Raw genomic sequence first — 23183 nt, 5'->3', positions numbered from 1 at the left:
CACCTAGTGAAGTAAAACCTTTTGGGCATAGCATCATTCTATTAGTCCATCTATACTGACCTCCATCAGGTTGCAAATTGAATATATTTTTTTTCTGCATCTAGCTCTGAAAAAATATTTGGGCTTCTAGCTGTGTGTGGGACTTGTTCTATTAGTCCATCTATACTGACCACCATCAGGTTGCAAATTGAATATCATTTTTTTCTGCATCTAGCTCTGAAAAAATATTTGGCCTTCTAGCAGTGTGTGGGACTTGTTCTATTAGTCCATCTATACTGACCTCCATCAGGTTGCAAATTTAATATAATATTTTTCTGCATCTAGCTCTGAAAAAATATTTGGCCTTCTAGCAGTGTGTGGGACTTGTTCTATTAGTCCATCTATACTGACCTCCATCAGGTTGCAAATTGAATATAATATTTTTCTGCATCTAGCTCTGAAAAAATATTTGGCCTTCTAGCAGTGTGTGGGACTTGTTCTATTAGTCCATCTATACTGACCTCCATCAGGTTGCAAACTGAATATAATTTTTTTCTGCATCTAACCCAGACAATAGTTTTGGTATAATACCACAGTTTGGCCACTCAGCTCTGCTCGGTTCCCATCCATTGTTTTTTGTGCAAACAACTCCAGAGTTGTGAATTAGTTAACCACCAAAATGAGTGAAAAAAGGCCTGCTGCTGGTGGAAAGGGGAATAGGCGTGTTGGGAAGGGGAAAAAAGGTTGTGCCCGTGGAGTAGGTGTTAAAGCAACAGTAACATCTGCAGAAGAAAGACCATCTTCCAGCAAGACTAAAATGTCTTCTTCTTTTAGCGGACAATGTGATAAGATCCCTTTCTTACGGCCACGCCAATCGCTACAAATTCCAGATGAGGCACAAAAACAGCAGGTGCTTCAACGGATATCAAGTGCTCCTTTAAGTGGGCTCTCCTCCACATCAACTTCAACATCACAAATACTCCAGTCCTCAGAGGTGTCACCCCAATCGCACTTGCTTCCTCACAGCTCCCAAATCTCCTGCTGCCCATCTGAGTATGAGGTAGAACAGATGGTTGAGTCTGCAGAGCTGTTTACTCATACTATAGCCTGGGAATCAGAGGTCGGCTCCAGCGCTTCTGTGAATCCAGACGAGGAAATGATCTGCACTGATGCCCAGAATCTTTATGAGTCGGATCCAGGACCAGACGCAGAAGATTCTGACCATAATGTAGACCCTCATTCCCAAACTGTAACTCCTGTTGGTGGAGACAATGAGGAAGACGATGATGAGACTCAAATACCTGATTGGAGCGACAACTTTAGTTTTTTGTCAGGGCAGGAACAGGTTGGCTCTGAGGACGACGGGTGTGATAACACACAGGGTGATGATGATGAGGTTGGTGATCCCACTTACTGTCAACCCACAGTCAGCCAAGAGATGAGGTCAGCAGAGGAGGTGGAGGAGGATGCTAGTGACGACGAGGTCAGGTTGCGCCTTCCTGGACAGAGACGTAGTACTGGAAGCACGTCAACAACTGCATCCTCAAACACAACTCTGCCTCTGACCACAAGTCGTGGTGGCTCTTCAGGTCGCATGGGTGCTAAGCCTTGCGTAGCCTGGGCATTTTTTCAGATCGATAAAGATGACCCAACTCGTGTTATCTGTAACATTTGTCAACAAAAGCTAAGTAGAGGCCAAAAAATACATAGTTTGAGTACTTCATGCATGAACCAGCACATGGACATGAAGCATACGTTGCAGTGGGAAGCTCACTGTGCTACAATGCGGCCTAGCCGGCCGGGCCAACCACCGTCCGCCCCATCTTGTGCATCTGCGGCCTCTTCATCCTCTGTGACTGGGGGGACAGCAGTCACACCTGTTTTGGGACGCAGACCTGCCACCTCTTTACCCGCAACAGCCAGCGTGATTGGCAGGTCATCATTTTCTTTGGAGGTGGTAACACCAGCTGGTGTTGAGCGCTGTCCGACATCGATAGCACCACCTTTGGATCAAGGCAACCTAACATGTCCGCCTGCATCTTCCTCACAGACCGTCAGTTTGCCGGGGACACCCTTATCAACCCCGTCTAAGCATAACAGCCAGCCCTCGGTCCCTCAGATGTGAACAAGTAAAAGACCATTTCCTCCTAGCCATGAGAAAGCTAAGAGGTTGAATTTCACCATCTGCAAGCTCTTGGCTACAGAAATGCTGCCTTTCCGCCTGGTGGACACAGAGGATTTTCGAGACCTTATGTGCGTCGCAGTGCCCCAGTACCAGATGCCCAGTCGGCACTACTTCTCAAAGAAAGGTGTGCCTGCGCTCCACCAGCATGTCGCACACATCACCGCTTCTTTGAGAAACTCTGTGTGTGACAGGGTGCATTTCACCACAGACACTTGGACGAGTAGGCATGGACAGGGGCGTTACATGTCGCTGACTGGGCACTGGGTAACTATGGTGACAGCAGGACAAGGGGCTGCTGTCCAAGTCTTATCGTCCCCACGAGTTGTGCGTCAATCCTCTTTATGTCAAAGTTCCTCCACTGCTTCTGCCTCCTCAACCTCCTCTCGGTCCTCCACCTGCACCCAAAGCCTGTCTTGTCATGCCACAAGCTTTCTAACTGCGCAGAAGGGATCCTGCACACCTCCTTACTATGCTGGCAGTAGGGCTCAAAGTCATCAGGCGGTTTTTACTTTGAAATGTCTGGGAAATGTGAGTCACACAGCTGAGGAGTTGTGGTCAGCTCTGGAGAACCAATTTCATGAATGGTTGTCTCCACTGGACCTGAAACCAGGGAAGGCCGTGTGCGACAATGCTGCAAACCTGGGTGCGGCCCTTCGTCGGGGCAATGTCACACACGTGTCTTGTATGGCTCACGTGTTGAACCTGGTTGTCCAGCAATTTTTAGCCCACTATCCCGGACTAGATGGCCTTCTGCAGAGGGCACGGTCGCTGTGTGCTCACTTCCGCCATTCGCATCCCGCAGCTCAGCGACTAACATCTCTACAGAAGTCGTTGGGCCTGCCACTTCACCGGCTAAAATGCGATGTGCCTACCCGGAGGAATTCAACTCTGCACATGTTGCAGCGACTCTGGCAGCACAACAAGCCCTGGTGCAATACGTTCTGACGTATAGCCTGGGCCAACGGGATCCAGAGGTGGGGCAAATCACGCTGGAGGAGTGGTCTCAGATCAGGGACCTATGCACCCTTCTGCACAGTTTTGAAATGGCGACGAAGATGTTTAGTGGTGACGATGCCATTATCAGCATGACTATTCCGGTGATTTACATGCTGGAGCACATGTTAAACAGAATTCGGAGTCAGGTGGTGGCACAAGAGGAGGTGGAGGAAGTAGAGGAGGAGGAGTTGTATGCGGAAGGGCTAACATCTGCAAGGTCCAGACGGTCGGCAGCACCAAGGCGGCAGGCATGTGAGGGTGGGGGAGATGGTTTTACCAGGGCGCATGGTAGCAGCCAAACTAGTGAGGAAGGTGCAGGAGCCCAGGAAGAAGTGGAGGACGAACTGATGGAAGACTCATCAGATGAGGGAGACCTTGATCACATTTCTGTTGTGCGAGGTTGGGGGGAGAGGACAGAGGAAGGAAGCATGATTGTTACCTCGCCACCAACACAACAGGGACTTGGTGCTCCTGGATGCGCAAGACACATGAGTGCCTTCTTGCTGCACTACCTGCAACATGACCCTCGAATTGGGAGAATTAGAAATAATCCTGACTACTGGGTTGCTACACTGTTAGATCCCCGGTACAAAAGTAAATTTGCAGAAATAATTCCTGCCATAGAAAGGGATGCACGCATGCAGGAGTATCAGCAGAGGCTGTTGCAGAATCTTACATGTGCTTTTCCACAAAACACCAGTGGTGCACGTAGTGAATCTCACAGTTCCAACTTGCCAACCGTGGGACCGTCGAGTGTTCAGCACTCAAACCGTAACAGAAACACAGTATCTGCTGGTAACATCAATTTTGCGGAATCATTTCACCACTTTTTTGGCTCATCCTTTGCAAGGCCACAGGAGACAAGAAGTCTGACACATAGTCAACGCCTAGAGACGATGGTACAGGAGTATCTCCAAGTAAACATTGAAGCCATGACTGTGTCACTGGACCCTTGCTCTTTTTGGGCTTCCAATCTGGATAAATGGCCGGAGCTCGCCACTTACGCCTTGGAGATCTTGTCATGCCCTGCAGCCAGCGTTCTGTCTGAACATGTGTTCAGCGCTGCTGGTGGTGTGCTGACAGATAAGCGCACGCGGCTCTCCACTGATAATGTAGACAGACTCACGTTCATAAAGATGAACAAATCATGGATCCGAAACAACTTTTCTACCCCTGTGTCATCCTGGGGAGAGTAAAAGCTTGATGATTGGTTAAAATCACCTCACCAACCATTTTAAGCTTTCAAATTACTAATCATGTTTATCTGTATCTTGGCTGGAAAATAATTTGGGCTTTGTAGCAGTGTGCAGTACTGATTCTATTAGGCCATCTATACTAAGCTCCACCAGATTTAAAATTAATAATAATTTTTAGCTGCATCTAGCCCGGAAAATAATTTTGGGGCTCCGAGATGCGCAAGACACATAAGTGCCTTCTTGCTGCACTACCTGCAGCATGACCCTCAGATTGTCAGAATTCGAAGTAATCCTGACTAGAAATTATAAGCATTAGCAGGTTATTAGAAACTGAAATCAAACAGTTTTCAACTCAAAACTTTATTCTAGGTGATGTTACATTTTCACATAGGACCCCTTGTTCGAAAGGAGCTTCTGAACTCTCTCGTCCATTGAATTTGTCAGGTTTTGGATGGTTTCTGCTTCAATTGTTTTGCATGAGGACAGAATACCCTCCCAGAGCTGTTGCTTAGATGTGAACTGCCTCCCGCCATCATAGACACTCCTTTTGATGATGCTCCAGAGGTTCTGAATGGGGTAGAGGTCAGGGGAGCATGGGGGTCACACCATAAGTTTGTCCCCTTTTATGTCCATATCAGCCAGAGATGCAGATGTGTTATGTGCAGCATGAGATGGTGCATTATCATGCATGAAAATGATCTTGCTGCGGATTACACGGTTCTTCTTCTTGAACCATGGCAGGAAGTGCTGTTTGAGAAACTCCACATACATTATGGAGTTCATCTTTACCCCTTCAGGGATCCTAAAGGGGCTGACAATCTCTCTCCCCATGATTCCAGCCCAAAACATTACTCCACCTCCTCCTTGTTGGCGCTGTAGCCGTGTTTGCGTGGGGTGTCCATCAACCAGCCATCCTCCACTCCATCCATCTGGACCATCGAGCGTTGCACGGCACTCATCTGTGAACAAAACCGTTTTGAAATCAGTCTTCATGTAATGTTTGGCCCACTGGAGCCGTTTCTGCTTGTGTGCAGTGGAACCTCTGAAGGACCCTGCATCTTGTTGTTCGGGGGACGTTGGAGGCACCAGCAGCTTCAAAAACTTGTCTGCTGCTCTGACAAGCCTTTTTTTGCCGCTGCTCTTTTAACCTGACGTAATTGCCTGTAGGAAAGAGTCCTCAATTTGCCCTTATCAGCACGCACACGTGTGTACTGTGAATCAGCTACATACTTCTTGATTGCCAAGACACTTCATCCTGATCATCCCACAATGTTGATTGTAGTCATGCCTTGACCTAAACACTCCACAATTTGTTGCTTCTCAGCAGGTGACACATCCTTTTCTTTCCCATTTTGGCAGAAAATGTAGGCTGCTTAATAATGTGGGACAGCCTTCTTAGGTTGTCTTGCCGTTCATTGGACACACCTGCCAAACTAATTAGCACAGGTGTCTGCAATTGCTTACAGTGATATAAAGAGCCCTGACACACATCACCATCAATGAGTTTAACTGACAAACAAACAAATTCTTCCCTTATCACTCCTAAACACTTTTTGCATAATAATTTGGAACACAGTGTACATGTGCTTTTCCACAAAACACCAGTGGTTCACGTAGTGAATCTTACAGTTCTAACTTGCCAACCGTGGTCTGTATGGAGTTGTTCAATAAAGGGCCCAAAATTAAGATAACATAGACGGGAGAGGTCTCTATGAATAGGAATTCCTTAGAATTTGATACCCTGTGAGGGCCAGGCAAAGGGAAAGGTGGACTGGATGGAATCCTGTATGGATTTGGGGAGGGAGACATCGAGGGCCTCAGACTTCGCTGTATTGATTTTAAAATTTGACCATGTAACAAAGTGATCTATTTCAGCCATAACAGCAGGGATGGATATATGTGATTGAGTGATATATACTAGGACATCATCAGCAAATAAAGAGCACTTGTACTCAGTGCCTCCCACCTCAATCCACCTAATATTGGGGTTATGGCGAATTGATGAGAGCAGGTGCTCCGTCACTAGGATGTATAAGAGAGGGGACAGAGGACATCCCTGCCTTGTCCCATTGGTGATTATGAAAGGTGATGAAAATGTTCTGATGCGCCCCCTGGGCCTTGGGACATCCGGAGCCGGACCCTTTTTGGTGGATGCTGGTGGTTGTAGTCTCCGTGGCGGCGACCCGGTTCCGTGGCTCAGGGCGGTCAAACCAGTGGCGGAACTATTTATGTGGTTTTGATGTTTAAATGTCCGACTACGCCACCCGTGGATTGCGGTCAGAGTGAACCGCCGCTGCAGGGCAGACCGCTGAGGCCGGTGTTGTGGGTGCAGCAGAGCGTAGCATAACTCCCCACGGGAGGAGTATAGCCTCAGGACAGTGTATGCGGAGGATGGGGGTGATGGTGCAGGGCAGCAGCAGTAATGACACGGAGTCAGTGATGCAGTCCAGGGCCTTTACTCACAGTTCTTATTATCCAGACCACTTCTGCAGGTAACTGCTGCCCACGTCGCACTGTGCTCACCAGGTGAGGGGCTCAGACAACTCCCAGATAACTTTGGAGCGCTTCACAGGACCCCCTTTGTGTGTCCTTTGTCTGGCCATTCTTACCAACCCTTCTGTCCGGCTGCCTCGGGCCTCCTCTTGGTAAACTTGGCGCCAGTTTCCCTGACCCTATGTGCTGCCCTCCTAGCGGGTGTACCGAGGGGCTGCGCCACATAAAATGTCACAGCCTCCGGTTTCTAGCTGAGGGTCATTTCCCGCCTCCACTAGTTTCGGGGACCGGTCTCCCCCTTTGGCCTGACCCCTCCACGCAGGTGGATTCGGGCGTGCGGTGGCGACTCGCCCGTCCACACCCCTGGGATCCCTTCGTTCCTCATTCCTGGAGCCTTCTCCGCTCCTCTTCCTTCCTTCTCCCGCTTCCAGGCCTGGGCCTCTGTTACTAGGCCCGCCTCTGGAGCAGAGCTCATGCAGAGCCCCTGCTCCCTGTCACTTCTGCTCAGACTTCTCTGCACTGAACTAAGATGGTGCTCTCCTTTTATACTCCCTTCTCAATGCACCCAGGAACTGCTTCCTCCCTGCTCCTGCACTACAGGGTTCCCCTTCCTCAGTGTTCCCTCCCCCCACTCCAGCCAGGGATAGGGACTGTCGTGCCCATCTCAGGGGCATATTGGTCGCCCTGCCCCACGGCAATGTGTTGTAATGCATGCAGGTGTCGGGGTCCTGATCCACACTCCATCCTTACCTGAGAGTGAGATATCACACCTCTGGGTGAGGTGCAATACCTCTGCAGCAACCGAGCCCTCGGGGTGCTACAGTTCCATTTATCTTCAGCCTAGGTGACGCATTGCGATACAGGGCCGTGATTTTGGCTATAAAAGGGTCCCCTAGACCCCTACCCCAAGCTTTTTAAGAGAATAATATATGGCGTGCCAGGAGACTCTATGGAATGCTTTCTCAGCATCCAACGAGAGTATCTAATTACAAATTTTTAACTGCATCTAGCCCAGGAAATACTTTGTGCCTAGTAGCAGTGTCTGCTAGTCAGCGGATTATCCCGGCTGTTAAGCAAGCTACACCACCTGTAGTTTGGACACTTAATTTTTTCAAAGGAAATGCTTCGGGACCACGGGATACTCAGTGAAGAGCATCAGGAGGCACCCCAAGGCATAGGGGCTGGGACTGGCGGTAGGACGCCTTGCAGCGGACAGCCGAGCTCGATCCTTATAAAAGCTTTTTAACTGCAGCAGCTTTAGTGGACGCTACTGGAGCTGGAATTACGCGGCTGCTGGCATGAGACTTGCCCTCCAATAGATCCTTGTAAATGGATTTAAAGTGTATTCATTCAAATTAGAGAGACAATTTAAATTAAAAAGCTTAGAGCTGCCTCCACCACAGGGGGGCTCGCTTGACCCACCAGCGGACAGGCACCAGTATTGGAAGAGGGGGGCTGGCCGTCAGGGTCCACCACGGCTCTGGCACAAACGGAGGTAGCACGGGCAGGAACGGACTGGCCGTGTCGGCTTCTCACTTTTTGGATTTTAGAAGGGCATGACATGCCTATATCTGTGTCTCCCCCTCCTTTTACTCCTCCACCTCTTTTCTTTTCGCATGACTATATGTACTTGTCACTTTTCCATGTGTTAGTTATGTCTTCTGAGCAGTTTGTCAGCTTTTGGACACCTTTGAAGGTGTTTTCTATGTGTTTCTATGTGTTTTTGTTTGCCTGCCATTGGTTTTAACGGTGTTCGAAGGTGTTCGACGAACCGAAACGAACTCGAACACTACGGGGGTGGCTCAACACTACTCTGCATCCACTTTAGGGGGGGTCCATGAGTTGCTAAATCAGAGAGACTCTGCTCTGCCTGTATATTTGTATACACCGCTTTGCTTTTTCTATTTTTTTGACAACTTTTACCTCGAGAGAGCATTAATAGACTGATAAGAATTTGTTTTCTACCATTTGTATGAAAAAGTAGTATTTTTTGATGTTGTTAGTTTTAGTTTTTAACCATTAATGAAAAATAATAATACTAAAAAATGTAGTATATTGAAAATAATGTAAAATTACAATTTTCACTACACAATAGCAGTATATTACTCTTACTGTATAATTTTCTTACGTTAGTTTTATTTCAATTAGTTATTAAAATGTTCTTTTTACTTTTTATATATTTTTTAATTATTATTATCATCATCAGTATTTGTGTTAGTTGTTATAATCATCATTGTAATGTTGTTAATAATAATAATTTTAATTGTGATAGTAGTGTATAAAATGCCCATCAATGTCTTGTTATATTCTGTAGTGCAGGTGCTCTGGAGACCATGAAGTAAATGGCTTTCACATATGTGTGACCCAGCAGAGCACATTGCATTCATTGCTGAGTGTAATTTCAGGGGTAAAAAGATAACATTTCTTCTTGTAACATACTTATTTCTTTTTTTTTTAACTGTGTATTAGGGGGACATGCCAGAGACTCTTTGCTTGCCAGAGCCAGATGTTACGGGCAGCTGGGACAGAAGAAAACAGCCATATATGACTTCAATAAAGTTTTAAAAGAGGAACGTGACAACGTGGAGGCATTGTGTGGAAAGGGTTTACTGTACATGACACTGAACCAGCAGAAGGTAACTTTAAAGTTAAGCATAATTGGAATCTTTCACCCTTTACACCAAATTTGTAAGTATATATTTCTGTGTGGATTTTTCTGAAATAAATATTTAGATCTTCTCTATGGACATAAAAATAATAAACTATTGTCTGCCTGTAATCACCACTGGAGGGAGCATAGTGACCTGCGACCACTAATGGAGGTAGCACACTGGCCTGCAACCATCACTGGAGGAAGCATACTGGCCTACAACCACCACTAGAGGAAGTGTAGTGACCTGCAAACACTATTGGAGGTAGCACGCTGGCCTGAAACCACCACTGCAGGGAGCATACTGGCCTACAACAACAACTGAAGGAAGAATACTGGCCACTGCAGGGAGCATACTGGCCTACAACAACAACTGAAGGAAGAATACTGGCCTGCAACCACCACTACAGGGAGCATAGTGACCTGCTATCACTATTGGAGGATGCAAACTGGCCTACAACCACCACTGCAGGGAGCATACTGGTCTTCAACCACCACTGCAGGGAGCATACTGGTCTTCAACCACCACTGCAGGGAGCATACTGTCCTGCAACCACCACTGCAGGGAGCATGCTGGCCTGCAACCACCACTGAAGGACGCATACAAGCCTGCAACCACTACTAAAGGGAGCATAGTGACCTGCTATCACTATTGGAGGATGCATATTGGCCTACAACCACCACTAGAGGGAGCATAGTGACTTGCTACCACTATTGGAGGGAGCATACTGGCCTGCAACCACCACTAGAGGAAGCAAACTGGCCTACAACCACCACTAGAGGGAGTATAGTGACCTGCTACCACTATTGGAGGTAGCATACTGGCCTGTGACCACCACTGGAAGAAGCATACTGGCCTGCAACCACTGCTAAAGGGAAAATAGTGACCTGCTACCACTATTGGAGGGAGCATACTGGTCTGCAACCACCACTGGATGAGGCATACTAGCCTGAAACCACCACTGGAGGAAGCATACTGGTCTGCAACCACCACTGGATGAGGCATACTGGCCTGCAACCACCGCTAGAGGGAGACTAGTGACCTGCTACCACTATTGGAGGGAGCATACTGGCCTGCAACCACCAGTGGAGGAAGCATACTGGCCTGCAACCACCACTACAGGGAGCATAGTGACCTGCTATCACTATTGGAGAATGCAAACTGGCCTACAACCACCACTAGAAGGAGCATACTGGTCTTCAACCATCACTGCAGGGATCATACTGGTCTTCAACCACCACTACAGGGAGCATACTGGTCTTCATCCACCACTGCAGGGAGCATACTGGCCTGCAACCACTACTAGAGGGTGCATAGTGACATGCTATCACTATTGGAGGATGCATATTGGCCTACAACCACCACTAGAGGGAGCATAGTGACTTGCTACCACTATTGGAGGTAGCATACTGGCCTGTGACCACGACTGGAGGAAGCATACTGACCTGCAACCACCGCTAAAGGGAAAATAGTGACCTGCTACCACTATTGGAGGGAACATACTGGTCTGCAACCAAAACTGGATGAGGCATACTGGCCTGCAACCACCACTAGAGGAAGCATACTGGCCTGCAACCACCACTGGAGGAAGCATACTGGTCTGCAACCACCAATGGATGAGGCATACTGGCCTGCAACCACTGCTAGAGGGACAATAGTGACCTGTGACCACTATTGGAGGGAGCATACTGGCCTGCAACTACCACTGGAGGAAGCAAACTGGCCTGCAACCACCACTTGAAGGAGCATAGTGACCTGCTATCATTATTGGAGGATGCATACAAGCCTACAACCACCACTAGAGGGAGTATAGTGACTTTCTACCACTATTGGAGGGAGCATACTGGCCTGCAGCCACCACTGAAGGAAACAAACTAGCCTGCAACCACCACTAGAGGGAGCATAGTGACCTGCTATCACTATTGGAGGGAGCATAGTGACCTGCAACCACCACTGGAGGAAGCATACAGTTAGGGAGCAAATATGCACAGGGGAAGTAAAGATCTAAAGTCTTCAGATTGCATATATTTCTGGGTACACTACATCTTTTGCACATCCTAACAAACTGTGATTTGTTTTTCCACTTTTTCTTTAGTGTATTGTAGATCATTGCACTTTTCAAGCTTAATTATTCTACAGATTGGATCTACATTTACTGATTTGCTATTTGGTAGGCTGACTATTCATTGTGCAAAGACTCGTTTAGGCGCTAACCATTCAAGTAGTAGCTGGAAAGTTTAGCTTGAAAAAGACCACACAGGTCTATACGGTGCTGCTGCTGTACCTATATGCAGGAATAAAGGATTTATACGTGAAACTTGCTGATGAGCAAGTTGGTTTGGCTGACATTCCGTCAGATAGATTCCTTGGCTTTACTCAGACTGTGATGCTCCCATATGCCTAATGTGTGCTGCAGACATGCTAATACACAGAAGAAAGGGGTGTCATGAGCCTGCACAGTAGCTGTATACACAGGGAGAAGAAGAACATTTCTAATGAAGATTACCTGCAGAATTGCTATAAATTACACTTTAGATGCAAAGATGCAATATTATATGTATTTCATATAGTCAACCATAACTTCATATGACTGATTTGCAGCCTTACCTTGTCACTGGAAATTCTACAATGGAAATTGTGTTATGTTTTCAGTTGAATTGTGTACTTCTAATCAAGCTTCACTAGGAGCTGAACTGATAAATTGACCGTCAGCAAGAGCTCAGTAAGTTCTAAACCGTTCCCGGTGTTAATAATAGTATTATAAATGGTAACGTCCAGTCAGCTCAGCTATGGGAACCAGAAACAATGGCATTCTCAAGGTAAATGATTATTTTTTATCGCTGAAATACGTACCATGATGTTCCCGTGCTGCATCTGAACCGCTGAAACTTGGCATCCTCTCCCCTTTGGCAGAATAGGTCCATGAATCAAAGATCTTGCAACTAGAAGGAAATCTGCTCATTGTGTTGTATCAACAAGATAAGGATCATCCATTATGATACAATGTTTACAGTGCATCAGGCACAAATAGAGGCTCCATGTGAAGGGGGCATTAAACCCAAACCTTTTCATCAGTTCAATCTATTGTTTCCTGTTATTAACATTTTCAGTCTGGGGACAGTCTGACTGTTGTACTCTTCAATGGAAAGTCCAGGAAAGTACCTCCCAGGGCTGGTGCTAGGGCTGTGCAACCTCTGTGTCCAGGTTGCGTTACTTTCCCCTGTCTGGGCACCCAGGCTTGTAACCACAAGAAGTCCCAATAAACCCCTTCAAGACCTTGGGATTTTCCGTTTTTGCTTTTCCGTTTTTTGCTCCACTTCTTCCCAAAGTCATAACTTTTTTTTAATTTTCCGTAAATTTGGCCATGTAAGGGCTTGTTTTTTTGCGGGACGAGTTGGACTTTTGAATGACACCATTGGTTTTACCATATTGTGTGCTGGAAAATGGGAAAAAAATTCCAAGTGCAGTGTAATTGCAAAAAAAATGCAATTCCACAATTGTTTTTTGGATTTTTACCATGTTCACTATTTGATAAAACTGACCAGCCATTATGATTGTCCAGGTCAGTACGAGTTTGCAAATACCAAACATGTATAAAAATCCAAAGTTTGTAATAAAAAAAATATCAAATGGCGCTATTTTCCAAGACCATAACATATCCATTTTTTGGGATCTGGGGCTGGGTGAGGGCTAATTTTTTTCATTCCAAGCTGACGCTTTTATTGATACAATTTTAGGGTAGATGCAATGTTTTGATCGCCTGTTATTGCATTTTATTGAAATACTGCGGCGACCAAAAAAACGTAATTCTGCCATTTTTTTTTCTCGTTACGCTGTTTACCGATAGGATTAATTATTTTTATATATTGAAAAATCGGGTGTTTCTGAACACGGCAATACTATATATGTGTATGTTTTATTTTTGTTTTATTTTGAATGCGACAAAAGGGGGGTGATTTGAACTTTAATTTTTTTATATTTTTAAAATCATTTTTTTACACTTTTTTAGTTGCTTCAACAGTCCTCTTAGGAGACTTGAAGCTGTAATCTTCTGATCAGTTGTGCTACACATAACAGGGCTGCAGGCAGGATTTCTTGCAGGCCCCGGGACACGAACCCATCAGAAACTTGTAGGAATACACAGCAACCAGACCTCTAATATGAGGCATACAGGTGGGTATGAATTTACATTTCTATTGCTTGTATGCCCATATGAGAGGTCAGATAAGTGCCAGGGGTGACAAATTCCCTTTAAAGCACCTGGAGACAATACAAATTATACAGGGACTCCACCTATGCTTTGTCTTTAATAATTCTGGATTCTTCATGTGTGATAGCGGGGCCTTTGGACTCCCTTTGGCACCAGTACCAGTCAAGCTGCAGAATATTAGCTCTGTATAGTCAGATATTTTGATGTTTTTCATCTCTGCTCCTTTAATATGTGCAGTTACCATTGACCACAATTTCCACTGCACAAAGTGTTCTTCAATAAGCGGTTCTTTCTACCTTTATTTTGTACATTTTACTGGGATTGAAACCCTGTAACTATCCTAAGTGGGACATGTGCTTGAAAAGCTATTTGCGCTGAGAAAAAAAGTTAAATGGAACGATGAGCCTTGATTGACCTTGACAAGTGTATGGATATAAGATGATGTCGCGGAGTGCGAGCACCGACATGTCATTTACAGGCTTTTATATTAATGCGGATGCATCGCTGCGTCTTGTTTTCTTAGCTTTTAGAGGCAAAACAGACATAGATTGTCTCCTTGTAGAACCCGGCTCGGGCTGTGTGGTCACTTCAATGGCTCTCTCCCTCTTGTAGAGATAATTAGAAGATGGTCTTATGTAACAAGAAGAAAAAATGCATTCAAGTTTACTAATAGTGAAGCCTTTTATAAGATCCTGCATATGCCTTTTCATCTGTCTCTTATATAAATTTGGAAGGTTAGCAAGAAGCAGAGAGTAGATGGATAAATGGATGGACGGATTGATAGATAATTCTGTAGCATCGGCGTCTCTGCCTCCTGTCGGACAGAGACGCCGTTCCCCTCACCGCCACGGCCCTGGTCCGGCGTCTTCCAGCTTCCGTCCTGCAGCTACTGTAGCACGCGCTGCGCGCAGCTTCCCTAGCACTGTGCTTAGGGCGCGTGCGCTCCCTCCCTCTTTAAGGGGCCGCGCGCGGCGTCCTAAAAAGTCCCCGGCCAATGGCCCGAGGACTTCCCCTACTTAAAGCACCTCCTCCAATATGGAGGTGCCTGTGCAAGGTTGTTCTGTGTGCTAACACTTGCTTCAGCCCTCAGGTCCCTCTGCCTGTCAGTCCTGTCCGCCAGTCTGCCTGTCAGTCCTGTCCGCCAGTCTGCCCGTCAGTCCTGTCCGCCAGTCTGCCTGCCAGTTACCTGCTGTGTTCACCAGCCTGCTTGCCTGGAAGCACCTGCCTGTTAACTGTAGTGCATGCCAGCCTGCCTACCTGGAGCACCTGCCTGTTACCTGTCGTGCCTGCCCGCCAGCCTACCTGGAGCACCTACCTGTTACCTGTCGTGCCTGCCAGCTTGCCTACCCGGAGCACCCGTCTGGATATCCGCCGAACCGGCCAGCTTATCTATCCGGACCACCTGTCAGCCTTCCTGCGTGCTCATCCGCTGTACTGGTCAGTTCCTGCTATCTGACCCGTGGGAGTCACCTGCTCTCACACAAGATTGGTCCCAGTGTGGCACCTGGTCCCCCTGCTCAGTCCCTCCCTGGTTCACGGAGTCGACTGAGCCGCCCTGCGACCTTGGTCAGGCCGAGTAGGCACTTAGTTAGGCCCCTCTGGTCCCTCCTTGCACCGAAGCACAGAGGTTCCACCACCCGGACCCGTAACAGTTTGCACAGGCCATGGAACCCGGTGGCCCCCAGGCTCCTTCGCTCTCTGACCTGTACCAAGAGGTCTCACATCAGAGATCCCAACAGGAGACTAACCTGTACTATCTGCGGTCAGTCAACTCTCGCCTGGACACGCTGTCCACCCCGTCTGTGTCCGTCTCTATCCGAGCGGCACCCGCTCCGGCGGCACCTCAACCTACTGGCGCTATGTACCCAGCTCTGGACCCAGGCTCTCTGCACCTCCATGTTTTGGTGGTGACCCAGTCTTATGTCGAGGCTTCCTAAATCAGTGCACGCTGCACTTTGAACTCCTGGCACATCAGTTCTCCTCCGACCGGGCCAAGGTGGCGTTCATCATGTCTCACCTCACCGGGGAGGCATTGGCATGGCTAAACCCTCTGTGGGAGAGAGGGGATTCCCTGGTGTCCGATCTTCCGGTTTTCCTCACTGCCTTCCGGAAGGTCTTCGATGAGCCCGGACTAAAATCTTCTACTGCCTCCTCACTTCTCCATCTCCGTCAAGGGAGTCTCACCGTGGGCCAGTATGCCATACATTTTCGAACCCTCTGAGCTTGCCTAGAACAACGAGGCCCTGGAGTCCACCTTCTGGGAGGGTCTTTCCGGACAGATCAAGGATGAGCTAGCCGGTCGTGACATCCCTTCCACCCTGAACGACCTGGTGTCATTAGCTACCTGGATTGACGTCCATTTTTGGGAGCGTGATTGGCAGGTCATCATTTTCTTTGGAGGTGGTAACACCAGCTGGTGTTGAGCGCTGTCCGACATCGATAGCACCACCTTTGGATCAAGGCAACCTAACATGTCCGCCTGCATCTTCCTCACAGACCGGCAGTTTGCCGGGGACACTCTTATCAACCCCGTCTAAGCACAATAGCCAGCCCTCGGTCCCTCAGATGTGGACAAGTAAAAGACCATTTCCTCCTAGCCATGAGAAAGCTAAGAGGTTGAATTTCACCATCTGCAAGCTCTTGGCTACAGAAATGCTGCCTTTCCGCCTGGTGGACACAGAGGATTTTCGAGACCTTATGTCCGTCGCAGTGCCCCAGTACCAGATACCCAGTCGGCACTACTTCTCAAAGAAAGGTGTGCCTGCGCTCCACCAGCATGTCGCACACAACATCACCGCTTCTTTGAGAAACTCTGTGTGTGACAGGGTGCATTTCACCACAGACACTTGGACGAGTAGGCATGGACAGGGGCGTTACATGTCGCTGACTGGGCACTGGGTAACTATGGTGACAGCAGGACAAGGGGCTGCTGTCCAAGTCTTGCCGTCCCCACGAGTTGTGCGTCAATCCTCTTTATCTCAAAGTTCCTCCACTGCTTCTGCCTCCTCAACCTCCTCTCGGTCCTCCACCTGCACCCAAAGCCTGTCTGGTCATGCCACAAGCTTTCTAACTGCGCAGAAGGGATCCTGCACACCTCCTTACTATGCTGGCAGTAGGGCTCAACGTCATCAGGCGGTTTTTACATTGAAATGTCTGGGAAATGTGAGTCACACAGCTGAGGAGTTGTGGTCAGCTCTGGAGAACCAATTTCATGAATGGTTGTCTCCACTGGACCTGAAACCAGGGAAGGCCGTGTGCGACAATGCTGCAAACCTGGGTGCGGCCCTTCGCCGGGGCAATGTCACACACGTGCCTTGTATGGCTCACGTGTTGAACCTGGTTGTCCAGCAATTTTTAGCCCGCTATCCCAGACTAGATGGCCTTCTGTAGAGGGCACGGTCGCTGTGTGCTCACTTCCGCCGTTCGCATCCCGCAGCTCAGCGACTTACATCTCTACAGAAGTCGTTGGGCCTGCCACTTCACCGACTAAAATGCGATGTGCCTACCCGGTGGAATTCAACTCTGCACATGTTGCAGCGACTGTGGCAGCACCGACAAGCCCTGGTGCAATACGTTCTGACGTATAGCCTGGGCCAACGAGATTCAGAGGTGGGGCAAATCACGCTGGAGGAGTGGTCTCAGATCAGGGACCTATGCACCCTTCTGCACAGTTTTGAAATGGCGACGAAGATGTTTGTGCTGACGATGCCATAATCAGCATGACTATTCCGGTGATTTACATGCTGGAGCACATGTTACACAGAATTCGGAGTCAGGTGGTGGCACAAGAGGAGGTGGAGGAAGTAGAGGAGGAGGAGTTGTATGCGGAAGGGCTAACATCTGCAAGGTCCAGACGGTCGGCAGCACCAAGGCGGCAGGCATGTGAGGGTGGGGGAGATGGTTTTACCAGGGCGCATGGTAGCAGCCAAACTAGTGAGGAAGGTGCAGGAGCCCAGGAAGAAGTGGAGGACGAACTGATGGAAGACTCATCAGATGAGGGAGACCTTGATCACATTTCTGTTGTGCGAGGTTGGGGGGAGAGGACAGAGGAAGGAAGCATGATTGTTACCTCGCCACCAACACAACAGGGACTTGGTGCTCCTGGATGCGCAACACACATGAGTGCCTTCTTGCTGCACTACCTGCAACATGACCCTCGAATTGTGAGAATTAGAAATAATCCTGACTACTGGGTTAGCACACTGTTAGATCCCCGGTACAAAAGTAAATTTGCAGAAATTATTCCTGCCATAGAAAGGGATGCACGCATGCAGGAGTATCAGCAGAGACTGTTGCAGAATCTTACATGTGCTTTTCCACAAAATACCAGTGGTGCATGTAGTGAATCTCACAGTTCCAACTTGCCAACCGTGGGACCGTCAAGTGTTCAGCACTCAAACCGTAACAGAACCACAGTATCTGCTGGTAACATCAATTTTGCAGAATCATTTCACCACTTTTTTAGCCCATCCTTTGCAAGGCCACAGGAGACAAGAAGTCTGACACATAGTCAACGCCTAGAGACGATGGTACAGGAGTATCTCCAAGTAAACATTGAAGCCACGACTGTGTCACTGGACCCTTGCTCTTTTTGGGCTTCCAATCTGGATAAATGGCCGGAGCTAGCCACTTACGCCTTGGAGATCTTGTCATGCCCCGCAGCCAGCGTTCTGTCTGAACGTGTGTTCAGCGCTGCTGGTGGTGTGCTGACAGATAAGCGCACGCGGCTCTCCACTGATAATGTAGACAGACTGACGTTCATAAAGATGAACAAATCATGGATCCGAAACGACTTTTCTACCCCTGTGTCATCCTGGGGAGAGTAAAAGCTTGATGATTGGTTAAAATCACCCTACCAACCGTTTTAAGCTTTCAAATTACTAATCATGTTTATCTGTATCTTGGCTGGAAAATAATTTGGGCTTTGTAGCAGTGTGCAGCACTGATTCTATTAGGCCATCTATAATAAGCTCCACCAGATTTAAAATTACTAATCATGTTTATCTGTATCTTGACTGGAAAATAATTTGGGCTTTGTAGCAGTGTGCAGCACTGATCCTATTAGGCCATCTATACTAAAGCTTCACCAGATTTAAAATTAATAATAATTTTTAGCTGCATCTAGCCCGGAAAATAATTTTGGGGCTCCGAGATGCGCAAGACACATAAGTGCCTTCTTGCTGCACTACCTGCAGCATGACCCTCATATTGTCAGAATTCGAAGTAATCATGACTACTGGGTTGCCACACTCTTAGATCCCCCAAACTTTTCGATCAACCTTTTCATTTTAATAAAGACCAAAAAAATGGTCATTTTTGAAATCATAAGCATTAGCAGGTTGTTAGAAACTGAAATCAAACAGTTTTCAACTCAAAACTTTATTCTAGGTGATGTTACATTTTCACATAGGACCCCTTGTTCGAAAGGAGCTTCTGAACTCTCTCGTCCATTGAATTTGTCAGGTTTTGGATGGTTTCTGCTTCAATTGTTTTGCATGAGGACAGAATACCCTCCCAGAGCTGTTGCTTAGATGTGAACTGCCTCCCGCCATCATAGACACTCCTTTTAATGATGCTCCAAAGGTTCTGAATGGGGTAGAGGTCAGGGGAGCATGGGGGTCACACCATAAGTTTGTCCCCTTTTATGCCCATATCAGCCAGAGATGCAGATGTTTTATGTGCAGCATGAGATGGTGCATTATCATGCAGAAAAATGATCTTGCTGTGAAATACACGGTTCTTCTTCTTGAACCATGGCAGGAAGTGCTGTTTGAGAAAATCCACATACATTATGGAGTTCATCTTTAGCGCCTTCAGGGATCCTAAAGGGGCCGACAATCTCTCTCCCCATGATTCCAGCCCAAAACATTACTCCACCTCCTCCTTGTTGGCGCTGTAGCCGTGTTTGCGTGGGGTGTCCATCAACCAGCCATCCTCCACTCCATCCATCTGGACCATCGAGCGCTGCACGGCACTCATCCGTGAACAAAACAGTTTTGAAATCAGTCTTCATGTAATGTTTGGCCCACTGGAGCCGTTTCTGCTTGTGTGAAGTGGATAGAGGAGGTCGACAGGATGGCGTATGCACAGCTGCAAACCTCTGAAGGACCCTGCATCTTGTTGTTCGGGGGACGTTGGAGGCACAAGCAGCTTCAAAAACTTGTCTACTGCTATGACAAGGCTTTTTTGCCGCTGCTCTTTCAACCTGACATAATTGCCTGTAGGAAAGAGTCCTCAATTTGCCCTTATCAGCACGCACACGTGTGTACTGTGAATCAGCTACATACTTCTTGATTGCCAAGACACTTCATCCTGATCATCGCACAATGTTGATTGTAGTCATGCCTTGACCTAAACACTCCACAATTTGTTGCTTCTCAGCAGCCGACACATCCTTTTTCTTTCCCATTTTGGCAGAAAATGTAGGCTGCTTAATAATGTGAGAGAGCCTTCTTAAGTAGTCTTGCCTTTCATTGGACACACCTGCCAAACTAATTAGCACAGGTGTCTGCAATTGCTTACAGTGATATAAAGAGCCCTGACACACATCACCATCAATGAGTTTAACTGACAAACAAACAAATTCTTCCCTTATCACTCCTAAACACTTTTTGCATAATAATTTGGAACGCAGTGTACATGTACTTTTCCACAAAACACCAGTGGTTCACGTAGTGAATCTTACAGTTCTAACTTGCCAACCGTGGTCTGTATGGAGTTGTTCAATAAAGGGCCCAAAATTAAGATAACATAGATGGGAGAGGTCTCTATGAATAGGAATTCCTAAGTATTTGATACCCTGTGAGGGCCAGGCAAAGGGAAAGTTGGACTGGATGGAATCCTATATGGATTTGGGGAGGGAGACATCGAGGGCCTCAGACTTCGCTGCATTGATTTTAAAATTTGACCATGTAACAAAGTGATCTATTTCAGCCATAACAGCATGGATGGATATATGTGATTGAGTGATATATACTAGGACATCATCAGCAAATAGAGAGCACTTGTACTCGGTGCCTCCCACCTCAATCCACCTAATATTGGGGTTATGGCGAATTGATGAGAGCAGGTGCTCCGTCACTAGGATGTATAAGAGAGGGGACAGAGGACATCCCTGCCTTGTCCCATTGGTGATTGTGAAAGGTGATGAAAATGTTCTGACGCACCCCCTGGGCCTTGGGACACCCGGAGCCGGACCCTTTTTGGTGGATGCTGGTGGTTGTAGTCTTCGTGGCGGCGACCCGGTTCCGTGGCTCAGGGTGGTCAAACCAGTGGCGGAACTATTTATGTGGTTTTGATGTTTAAATGTCCGACTACGCCACCCGTGGATTGCGGTCAGAGTGAACCGCCGCTACAGGGCAGACCGCTGAGGCTGGTGTTGTGGGTGCAGCAGAGCGTAGCATAACTCACCACGGGAGGAGTATAGCCTCAGGGCAGTGTATGCGGAGGATGGGGGTGATGGTGCAGGGCAGCAGCAGTAACGACACGGAGTCAGTGATGCAGTTCAGGGCCTTTACTCACAGTTCTTATTATCCAGACCACGTCTGCAGGTAACGGCTGCCCACGTCGTACTGTGCTCACCAGGTGAGGGGCTCAGACAACTCCCAGATAACTTTGGAGCGCTTCACAGGACCCCCTTTGTGTGTCCTTTGTCTGGCCTTTCTTACCAACACTTCTGTCCGGCTGCCTCGGGCCTCCTCTTGGTAAACTTGGCGCTAGTTTCCCTGACCCTATGTGGTGCCTTCCTAGCGGGTGTAGCGAGGGGCTGCGCCACATAAAATGTCAGAGCCTCCGGTTTCTAGCTGAGGGTCGTTTCCTGCCTCCACTAGTTCGGGGACCGGTCTCCCCCTTTGGCCTGACCCCTCCACGCAGGTGGATTCGGGCGTGCGGTGGCGACTCGCCCGTCCGCACCCCTGGGATCCCTTCATTCCTCGTTCCTGGAGCCTTCTCCGCTCCTCTTCCTTCCTTCTCCCTCTTGCAGGCCTGGGCCTCTGTTACTAGGCCCGCCTCCGGAGCAGAGCTCATGCAGAGCCCCTGCTCCCTGCCACTTCTGCTCAGACTTCTCTGCACTGAACTAAGATGGTGCCCACCTTTTATACTCCCTTCTCAATGCACCCAGGAACTGCTTCCTCCCTGCTCCTGCACTACAGGGTTCCCCTTCCTCAGTGTTCCCTCCCCCCACTCCAGCCAGGGACAGGGACTGTCGTGCCCATCTCAGGGGCATATTGGTCGCCCTGCCCCACGGCAATGTGGTGTAATGCATGCAGGTGTCGGGTCCTGATCCACACTCCATCCTTACCTGAGAGTGAGATATCACACCTCTGGGTGAGGTGCAATACGTCTGTAGCAACCGAGCCCTCAGGGTGCTACAGTTCCATTTATCTTCAGCCTAGGTGACGTATTGTGATACAGGGCCGTGATTTTGGCTATAAAAGGGTCCCCTAGACCCCTACCCCAAGCTTTTTAAGAGAATCATATATGGCGTGCCAGGAGACTCTATGGAATGCTTTCTCAGCATCCAACGAGAGTATCTAATTACAAATTTTTAACTGCATCTAGCCCAGGAAATACTTTGTGCCTAGTAGCAGTGTCTGCTAGTCAGCGGATTATCCCGGCTGTTAAGCAAGCTACACCACCTGTAGTTTGGACACTTAATTTTTTCAAAGGAAATGCTTCGGGACCACGGGATACTCAGTGAAGAGCATCAGGAGGCACCCCAAGGCATAGGGGCTGGGACTGGCAGTAGGATGCCTTGCGGTGGACAGCTGAGCTCGATCCTTATAAAAGCTTTTTAACTGCAGCACCTTTAGTGGACGCTACTGGAGCTGGAATTACGCGGCTGCTGGCATGAAACTTGCCCTCCAATAGATCCTTGTAAATGGATTTAAAGTGTATTCATTCAAATTAGAGAGACAATTTAAATTAAGAAACTTAGAGCTGCCTCCACCACAGGGGGGCTCGCTCGACCCACCAGCGGACAGGCACCAGTATTGGGAGAGGGGGGCTGGCCGTCAGGGTTCACCGCGGCTCTGGCACAAACCCGGCGACACGGAGGTGGCACGGGCAGGAGCGGACTGAACGTGTCGGCTTCTCACTTTTTGGATTTTAGAAGGGCATGACATGCCTATATCTGTGTCTCCCCCTCCTTTTACTCCTCCACCTCTTTTCTTTTCTCATGACTATATGTACTTGTCACTTTTCCATGTGTTAGTTGTGTCTTCTGAGCAGTTTGTCAGCTTTTGGACACCTTTGAAGGTGTTTTCTATGTGTTTCTATGTGTTTTTGTTTGCCTGCCATTGGTTTTAACGGTGTTCGAAGGTGTTCGACGAACAGTTCGACGAACAGTTCGGCGAACACACGGGTGTTCGACGAACCGAACCGAACTCGAACACTACGGGGGTGGCTCAACACTACTCACTACGTCCCTGTATCGATTAGAGGGGTCTTAACCAGATTACCATCAAGAATAAGTA

The 23183-nt window shown here is 48.0% G+C and overlaps 1 protein-coding gene across 1 annotated transcript in view; it reads left to right on the top strand.

Annotated features, from left to right (window-relative positions):
* The window catches only part of TTC34 (tetratricopeptide repeat domain 34), a 175135-nt gene that overhangs the window by 61790 nt on the left and 90162 nt on the right, over positions 1 to 23183 (top strand). The window contains exon 5 of the mRNA XM_073656488.1: positions 9319 to 9485. Coding sequence (XP_073512589.1) covers positions 9319 to 9485 — 167 coding nt within the window. The remainder of the gene's footprint in view (positions 1 to 9318; positions 9486 to 23183) is intronic.

Source organism: Phyllobates terribilis, unplaced genomic scaffold (genome assembly GCF_046119375.1).
Source record: "Phyllobates terribilis strain yellow unplaced genomic scaffold, ASM4611937v1 Scaffold_12__6_contigs__length_324123572, whole genome shotgun sequence".
In the NCBI taxonomy this organism is placed as follows: Eukaryota; Metazoa; Chordata; class Amphibia; order Anura; family Dendrobatidae; genus Phyllobates; species Phyllobates terribilis.
This window is presented reverse-complemented; position numbering and strand designations above follow the sequence as displayed.